At 37.8% G+C, this 10,071-nt stretch overlaps 1 protein-coding gene across 1 annotated transcript; it reads left to right on the top strand.

Annotated features, from left to right (window-relative positions):
• The first annotated feature begins 41 nt into the window (after nt 1-41).
• Nucleotides 42-827, top strand: LOC140918702 (uncharacterized). The gene has a single exon (XM_073363494.1). The coding sequence runs from the start codon at nt 42-44 to the stop codon at nt 825-827; it is 786 nt and encodes a 261-aa protein (XP_073219595.1).
• Nucleotides 828-10,071: the final 9,244 nt, after the last annotated feature.

The raw sequence follows: 10,071 nt of genomic DNA, 5'->3' as shown, positions 1-10,071 counted from the left end.
AAACAGAAATAAGAGAATATGTGAACCAGCTCAAGGGGAAAATGACCAAGATCTTGGAGATTTTACAAGCACTCGGAAATAGAAATGATGGGAATCCTTTGGTAGAGGGGGGGGTGCCCCAAAACACTCTTGTTCACCCAACGGGCGTCGTTCCACACCTTTACACCAATTATCAAGAAGGGAAGGCACAACAATTTCCACTTTATGGTCTTCCTCCAGGTTATACCCCACCCATAGACACTCATCTCCCCAATAACAATACACTGGTCGTGGCTACAAATCCACAACATGGTACTGGCGAGTTCCCTCAAGTGCAACCTTCACCCCTTACTTCAGGCTTTCCTGGCTCTTCATTGCAAGGAAAATCTACCGAAGCTAACCCGGTGATGTTAAACATACACCATGAACCTCGACCGCTTGAGAGCAATCATTCCCAAGAAAAATGGCAAGCCTTGGAAGAACGCTTGAGAGTTGTCGAATGGGGAAACAATTATGGATTTGATGCTTCAGACCTATGCCTCGTTTCTGATGTTATAATACCTCCGAAATTCAAATTGCCTGAATTCGACAAATACAAGGGAACTACATGCCCCAAGAACCATCTTATTATGTATTGTCGAAAAATGGGTTTTTGCGCCCATGACGAAAAACTGCTAATCCACTTCTTTCAAGACAGTTTGACAGGAGCTTCTCTGAGTTGGTATATGCACCTTGAGCGAGCTCATATCAGCTCTTGGAAAGATTTGGTGGATGCCTTTTTGAAACAATACAAATATAATCTCGACATGGCTCCTGATAGAATTCAGCTGCAAAATATGACAAAATGAGAACATTCAAGGAATATGCCCAACGATGGAGAGAACTAGCTTCCCAGGTTGAACTCCCCCTATCTGAAAAAGAAGTGGTGACCATGTTCATAAACACTCTTCAACCTCCGTTTTATGACAAAATGATAGGAAGCGTTTCATCAAATTTTTCAGATCTCGTCATCATAGGTGAAAGAGTAGAAATGGGATTGAAAAGCGGAAAGATTGCTTCCGACTATACCGGATTAAATAACACAAAAAAGTTGCCCGCATGTGCGAATAAGAAAAAGAAGGAAGAAAGCCATTTTGTGGAGTCAAACCCTGCTAATCCTTCTTTTGTGCGTCGCCCTTACGCCGCTGCAACTTCACAAATCTCAGGTACTCTAAGTCAACACTTACAAGGGAATCAAGATTCATATGAAAGTCAGGGGAAAAACTATCGTGGGAGGAAGTTCATACATTTCGACCCAATCCCTATGACCTATACAAAGTTATTACCGCATCTGGTTAGCAATTCTATGGTTGCACTATGTCCCGGGAAAACTATAGATCCACCCTACCCAAAAGGAAATGACTCGAACGCCGTGTGTGATTACCACTCTGGAGCTGTAGGACACTCTATTGAAAATTGCTTAGCTTTAAAATTTAAGGTGCACGATTTGCTTAAGGCTGGATGGTTGAATTTTAAAGAAAACGAGCCTAGCGTGAAGAATAATCCTCTACCAATCCATGGTGGGCCAATAGTGAATGCAATCGAATAAAATCACCAATTAATAAAGGAGGTCGAGAAAATCAAGGCCCCGATGGGACTGATTTTCTCTGAGTTATGTAAATTTGGGTTAATCCAAGGAAATGCCGATGTGAAAGCAAGATGCAATTTCCACCTCAATGAAGATCATTCCATAGAAGAATGCAATGAGTTCAAAAAAGAACTTCAAAAATTGATAAACATAGGCACCATTCAAATAGGTCGTTGGGAAAAGGATGACGGTATGATTGCAACCCAATCAGAAGAAAAACTTGGCATAACCATCCCAAAGCCATTGGTCATTCATTTCACTAAGGAGGAAAGTATGAATGCCCCCGGTGATTTGAGGACCTTAATAGTTCAGATACCAAGCCCTTTTTCATATAAAGACAACAAAGCCGTACCTTGGAACTATAATGTAGAGGTACATCTAGCTAAACAGAAGGACAAAGATGTTTCTAGCTCTAAAACCACCGTTGTCACAAACATTTCAGGAATAGGAGGAATGACTAGAAATGGTCGGATATACTCCCCAACAAAACCACAAAGAGAAATGAGAGTAGTGTTTGAGAAGGCATACACAGATAAAGAGGAAAAAAAAGTCGAAAAGGAGAAAGTAGAAAATGAGGTTTCTAATGAAGAAGCTCAGGAAATTCTCAAAATCATCAAACAGAGTGAATACAAAATAGTCGACCAACTCAACCATACTCCTACAAGGATTTCATTGTTATCCCTATTGATGAATTCTGACTCCCGCCGGAAGCTATTGATGAAAACTAAATGAGACTCATGTCACTCACGACATCACAGTGGACAAATTTGGAGGCATCATAAATAACATCACGGCCAACAATCACATGACTTTCACAGATGATGAGCTGCCGACCGAAGGGAGAGGGCATAATAAAGCACTACACATATCAGTAATGTGCCTTGACCATATAATGTCAAGAGTCCTCATTGACAATGGCTCCTCGCTGAATGTCATATCAAAATCAACATTAGCAAAACTACCTTGTGATGGTACATATATGAGACCAAGTCCCATGGTTGTTAGAGCTTTCGACGGGAGTCGCAGAGAATTAATGGGGGAAATCAATCTCCCAGTTCAAATAGGCCCGGTCACATTTGAAATCACGTTTCACGTGATGGATATTGTACCCGCTTATAGTTGCTTATTGGGGAGGCCATGGATCCATTATGCCGGCGTAGTGCCGTCTACCTTACACCAAAAGCTGAAGTATATGATAAATGACCAATTGGTAACCATATCAGGAGAAGGAGACTTGTTGGTGAGTAATTTGTCCACCACACCTTATGTTGAGACAACAGAAGACGCTCTAAAAACTGCCTTCCAAACACTAGAAATTGTGGACACCACTTATGTCGAGACGACACCTATAGAACCACATATGTCAAACACTGCTATTATGGTGGCTAAGTTCATGTTGAGCAGAGGACACCATCCATGGCACGGGTTGGGGAAGGATGAAGAATGGCTCAAAGAACCGGTGGAACTTCCTGAAAATAGAGATAAGTGGGGTTTAGGTTACAAACCCACCAGGGATGACAAACGGAGATTGGTCAAAGAGAAAAAAGAAAAAAGATTAGCTCGAATTGAAAATCGAGAGCCAAGAATCGAAAGGATTCTCATTTGTGACATTCGACGGAGTTTCCAAAGTGCAAGACCAACAAGTGAAATCCATATTGCGGCAGTTGAAGATGACATGTTTGATGGGGAAGCTAATTGGACTCGTCCGTGTGGTGTAGGGGCAGAAATCAGGAATTGGAAAGTAGTCAAGTCACCTATAATATTTAATGCAATTCCCATGCAATTCTAAAAGCATTATTACTATTACTAAGACCTTAAGATGTTTCATTATATTTAGGATGGATACAATGTTGTTTTTCCAATATTTTGAATTTCAATAAATGCATTCTCATTTTGTTTTCTTATTGTTCTTTCTTACCACTTTCATATGTTTATATTCATTCGCCATTTTTTTTATTTTTCCTTCTTTCTCCTTATCTTAGCCTTGAATCCTGCAGATTTGGTAATAGTTCATTCACAGACGACTGTACTAAGATCTCGTTGCATAATCTTAACCATCTTGTTAGTCAAACAGAAAAATATAATGAAGAAGATTATGAACCCCCTCTAGATTTGTTAAGAGCGGTAGAACGGGAAGCCCAGGGTATCATGCCCTTTGAGGAACCGATAGAAATTGTTAATCTAGGGACGGAAGAAGGAAGGAAAGAAATTAAGGTTGGCGCCATCTTAAAGAAAGAAGTATATCACAAACTAATCCAACTCCTACATGAATACAAAGATGTTTTTGCCTGGTCATATCAGGATATGCCTGGATTGGATACTAGCATAGTGGAGCATAAATTGCCCTTAAAACCCGATTCTCTTCCGGTGAAACAAAAATTAAGGCGAATGAAGCCTGATATGTCATTAAAAATCAGGGAAGAAGTACAAAAACAATTTGACGCAGGATTCCTCGCTGTGGCAAATTATCCCCAATGGATAGCCAATATTGTACCAGTGCCAAAAAAGGATGGAAAAGTACGAATGTGTGTCGATTATAGGGACCTTAATAAAGCTAGTCTTAAAGATGATTTCTCGTTACCTCACATCGATATTTTGGTTGATAACACGGCTCGCCATTCACTTTTTTCCTTTATGGATGGTTTCTCTGGGTATAATCAAATTAAGATGGCAGCTGAAGATATGAAAAAAACGACTTTCATCACTCCTTGGGGAACATTTTGTTACAAAGTAATGCCTTTTGGTCTGAAGAACGCTGGGGCAACCTACCAAAGAGCTATGGTAACCCTATTCCATGACATGATACATAAAGAGGTCGAAATTTATGTAGACGACATGATTGCTAAGTCACAAACAGAAGAAGAACATATTAATGATCTAAAGAAACTCTTCAAATGACTTAGAAAGTTTAAGCTAAAACTCAACCCCTCCAAATGCACTTTTGGGGTGAGATCGGGCAAAGTATTGGGATTTGTGGTTAGTCAGAGAGGAATAGAGGTTGATCCCGATAAGATTCGAGCCATTGCAGAAATGCCTCCCCCGAGTACAGAAAAAGAAGTTCGCGGTTTTCTTGGGAGACTAAATTATATTTCAAGATTTATATCACAACTAACTGCTACTTGTGAACCGATATTTAAACTTTCACGGAAAAATCAAACAGCTGTATGGAACGAAGAATTTCAAAATACATTTGAAAAAATCCGACAGTATTTGCAAAATCCTCCAATTCTAGCCCCACCAGTTCTGGGCCGACCCTTGATTATGTATCTTACAGTCCTCGACGGGGCCATGGGATGCGTACTGGGGCAACATGATGAAACAGGAAAAAAGGAGCATGCCATTTATTATCTAAGTAAAAAATTTACAGATGCTGAAACAAGATATACAATGTTAGAACGTACTTGTTGTGCCTTAGCCTGGGCGGCTCATCGCTTGAGGCAATACATGCTTTGCCATACAACTTATTTGATATCCAAAATGGATCCAATCAAGTACATTTTTGAAAAGCCCGCTCTCACAGGGCGAATTGCTCGATGGCAGGTGATGTTATCAGAATATGATATTACATATGTTACTCAGAAAGCCATCAAAGGGAGTGCCTTAGCAGATTATCTAGCTAATCAACCTGTTGATGATTATAAATCAATGCAATGTGAATTCCCAGACGAAAGTATCATGGTTTTGTCTTAAGAATATGATGATGGAAAATGGACCTTGTTGTTCGACGGGGCCTCAAACATAATGGGGCATGGGATTGGGGTTGTTTCAATATCTCCAAAAAAAACGTTCATACCTATCACAGCGCGATTGTGTTTTGATTGTACCAATAATATTGCAGAATATGAAGCTTGCACCATGGGAGTTTTGGCGGCTTTGGAATCGAAAGCAAAAGTTCTAGAAGTATATGGAGATTCAGCCCTAGTCATTAATCAACTTAACCAAGAATGGGAGACTTGAGATAAGAAGTTAATACCTTATTTTACCTACATAAAAGAATTGTCTTTAGAATTTGACAAAATCACGTTTCACCATGTCCCTCGAGAAGACAATCAATTGGCTGATGCTTTGGCTTCTTTATCATCTATGTTCCATATAAATCGAAATTATGAAATCCCATCAATTAAAATGGATAGTCGAGATTATCCAGCCTACTGCCATGTCATGGAAGCAGAAACTGACGGAAAACCGTGGTATCACGACATCAAACATTATCTTTTAAATAGAGAATATCCTCCCGGAATATCGGAGAATGAGAAAAGAACTTTGAGACGGTTATCCGCAAGCTTTTTTGTGAACGGAAATATTTTGTATAAGAGGAATCACGATATGGTACTCCTCATATGTGTTGATGTTAATGAGGCAAAGGAAATTCTACAAGATATCCATGATGGCTCTTATGGGATCCATATAAATGGACACGCCATGTCTAGAAAGATTCTTCGGGCCGAATATTATTGGCTCACCCTAGAAAAAGATTGTTATAATTATGTAAAGAAATGTTATAAGTGTCAAATATATGTTGATAATATCCACGCCCCACCAATGCCCCTGAACACCTTTCCAGCGCCCTGGCCATTCTCAATATGGGGCATAGACGTCATCGGAATGATCGAACCGAAAGCATCAAATGGACATCGCTTCATCTTGGTGGCAATTGATTACTTTACCAAATGGGTAGAGGCAGCTTTATACGCCAATGTGACCAAAAATGTGGTAGTCAAATTTATAAAAAGGGAATTAATATGTCGTTATGGTCTACCAAGCAAGATCATTACTGACAATGCCACAAATCTAAATGAAAAAATGATGGATGAATTGTGTGTCACCTTTAAAATTCAACACCACAACTCGTCCCCGTACAGACCAAAAATGAATGGTGCAGTTGAAGCAGCAAATAAAAACATCAAAAAAATTATTCAGAAAATGGTTATAACATACAAAGATTGGCATGAGATGTTGCCATTTGCACTACATGGGTATCGTACTTCAGTATGCACTTCAACTGGGGCAACCCATTTTTCCTTAGTATATGGGATGGAGGTTGTGCTACCTATTGAAGTAGAAATCCCCTCGCTAAGAATATTAATGGAAGCTAAACTAGAGGAGTCGGAATGGGTACAAACACGTTTTGATCAATTGAATTTGATTGAAGAAAAAAGGTTGGCGGCCTTATGTCATGGACAATTATATCAAAAAAGACTGAAGAAAGCGTATGAGAAAAAAGTATGTCCTCGAGAATTCCAGGAAGGTGATCTGGTGCTGAAAAAAATGTTACCCATTCAAAAGGATTATCATGGGAAATGGACCATACGTCGTGAAGAAAGCTTTCTCAGGTGGAGCTTTGATCCTTACGAATATGGATGGAAAAGATTTAGCTCTTCCTGTAAACTCAGACGCCGTAAAAAAGTATTATGCTTAAATAATGAATACCCGTTAGGTTAAAAACCTGAAAAGGCAACCTAGGCAAAAATTAGGGTACAAAAAAAAACCCGCTAGGTTGAAAACCTGAAAGGGCGACCTAGGCGAAAACTAGGGTAAAAAAAAAAAAAAAACCCACTAGGTTGAGAACCTGAAAGGGCAACCTAGACAAAAATTAGGGTGCACAAAAAATATATGTTAGGTTAAAAACCCAAAAAGGCGACCTGAGAGAAGAAGAAAAACAAGAACAAAGAATATATACTCGAAAAGACAAAATAAACAATATGGATCAGATTATCGCATGAGAAGTTAGTACAGTCTACCTTGGAATTACTAGTAACCAAGTTGGGTCTCCCACCCATTTCTTTTGTTTTATCTTATGTATATTCTTTTTTCTTTACCATTGAATTACTAGCAACCAAGTCGAGTCTTCCACCCATTTCTTTTGTTTTATCTTATGTATATTCTTTTTTTTTCTTTCAATATATTCATATATACTGTTATTACCTTTATAACTTAACTTTTTTTCCTGAATACATCTTATGATTATCATGTATTGAAAAGTAAAACATATACCATAACTCGATATAATGAAACCAGATAAAATATAGGTTGTTTACAATATAAGACATACAACGACATGAGATCCAACTTAAGATCACAATATTAATTCTTCTTCAAAAGAGAAAAAAAAGAAAGAACGGAAGAAAAGGAAAAATAGAAGAGGACAAAAAAAAAGAGATCAAAGATATCACGTTAAAAAAAAAAGTATAAGTGATTTGTCTCATTCATGATTTGAATGGTCGTGTCTAATAAAAATATTAATAAAAACCGACATATTCATTCATTCATTAATTCATTGATTCATGAAATTTTGTAAATTTAGAGCCGAGAAAACGACCAGCATGTTGAAGCCGGGAAAACGACTCGCACCCCGAAGCCGAGAAAACGACCCGCATGTTGAAGCAGGGAAAACGACTCGCACCCAAAACCGAGAAAACGACCCGCATATTGAAGCCGGTAAAACGACTCGCACCCCGAAGCCGAGAAAACGACTCGCATGTTGAAGCCGGGAAAACGACTCGCACCCTGAAGCCGAGAAAACGACCGACATGTTGAAGCCGGGAAAACGACTCGCACCCGAAGCCGAGAAAATGACCCGCATGTTGAAGCTGAGAAAACGACTCGCACCCGAAGTCGAGAAAATGATCCGCATGTTGAAGTCGGGAAAACGACTCTCACCCGAAGCCGAGAAAACAACCCGCATGTTGAAGCCAGGAAAACGACTCGCACCCGAAGCCGAGAAAACGACCTACGTGTTGAAGCCGGGAAAAGGACTCGCACCCAGAAGCGAGAAAACGACCCGCATGTTGAAGTCGGGAAAACGACTCGCACTCGAAGCCAAGAAAATGACCCGCATGTTGAAGCCGGGAAAACGACTCGCACCCAGAAGCCGAGAAAACGACCCGCATGTTGAAGCCGGAAAAACAACTCGCACCCGAAGCCGAGAAAATGACCCGCATGTTGAAGCTGAGAAAACGACTCGCACCCGAAGCCGAGAAAACAACCCGCATGTTGAAGCTGGGAAAACGACTTGCACCCGAAGCCGAGAAAATGACTCGCATCTTGAAGTCGGGAAAACGAAACGAATTCTTCTAAAAATTATTTTTCGGACAAAATTAGAATTTGTTATCTTTACTTATTTTTACTTTGATTCTCAAGTAAATTCTAAGTAAAGAGGGGCGTCTGTTGACACCTAATTTTGTCCGATTTTTACTTTTTATTAAAAAAGGAAATAATAATAATAATAATAAATATATAAATATATGTGAATAAATATAAAAATAAAAATAAATAATTAGGGATATAAGCTTTTAACAATCACAAGTGTTTTCGGTTCTTGTTTGTCTCTAATTCTTGTTTAGTCTGTTTTCTAAAATATAAAAATAATAATAAGAAATAAAAATAAAGGAAATGAAAAGAAATGAATTGATGGTCATAAAAATCGATGCAATGATGATCAAAATAAATGAAAAAAAAAACCGAAAAGAAATTGATTGATGGTCATAAAAATCAGAATAATGGTGATCAATTGAATAGAAAAGAAAAACCGAAGAAATACATCAATAGCAATAAGAATCGGTATAATTGTGGCCAATTAAAAGAAAAGAAACCGAAAAAAGAATAGATTAATGGTAATCAATTGACAATTATTCTTTTGTCTTTTGAAATCTATACCCAAAAGTCTATAAATAGTCGGCCACAAGAAGACAAAGAGGAGCACAATTGGAAACACAAATTGAGAGCACAAAAAAAAAATAGAGAGATTAATTAGAAAAAGAGAATAAGATAATCTGATCTTGAGATAATCACTCTAGTAAGGTATCATTTTTTTATTTTTTTTCTCTATTCTGCTTACTAGTATTTTTTTTTCTTTTTTGTATTTTTTTAAATATATATATTGTTTCTCTTTCCTTTTTTTTTGTTTATAAAATATAAACTCAATTGTTAAGCTTTCATTTTATTTTTTAAATCGTTTAATCCTAAAATTGTTTTCTTTGCAATATAAAATAAAAAAGATGTAACTAATTGATGTCTATAGATCAAGAAAACAAATTTCGTCATATTGTAATGTAATAGAAACTTCATAATACGTCTTTATCAAATAAAAAAAAATTATAATTACCCTTAAGATTAGAATTAATGGTTGTCGCCGCCGGATGAAATTCATCCTCGCTCGTTGCACCATATTATTCACTTTCAATCGTTAGTGGCCTTTGTGTCGCGACAGATCCGACAACGTACAAGCAAATCATTTAACAGATTATTTCACCGTTGTGTCCATCTATCTCGTACACATACCGCCACGTTACATTTTTTCTTTAAATTAATTATTTTTTTTCCTCTTTACTTTAAAACAGACAAATATTATTATTATAAATGTATACTGATTAATCATATTCTATTTAGGATATCAATAGAATTTTGGATTATATATATAACTACTCAAAAGATTGCTCGACAGGTACACACATATAATACTGAAC

The sequence above is a fragment of the Cicer arietinum genome, chromosome 7, assembly GCF_000331145.2.
Source record: "Cicer arietinum cultivar CDC Frontier isolate Library 1 chromosome 7, Cicar.CDCFrontier_v2.0, whole genome shotgun sequence".
Taxonomy (NCBI): domain Eukaryota; kingdom Viridiplantae; phylum Streptophyta; class Magnoliopsida; order Fabales; family Fabaceae; genus Cicer; species Cicer arietinum.
The sequence above is the reverse complement of the archived record's forward strand: the minus strand, read 5'-3'. Positions and strand labels throughout refer to the sequence as shown.

Excerpts from the sequence above, each read along its gene's own strand:
- LOC140918702 (XM_073363494.1), top strand. The coding sequence starts at position 42 with ATGACCAAGATCTTGGAGATTTTACAAGCACTCGGAAATAGAAATGAT.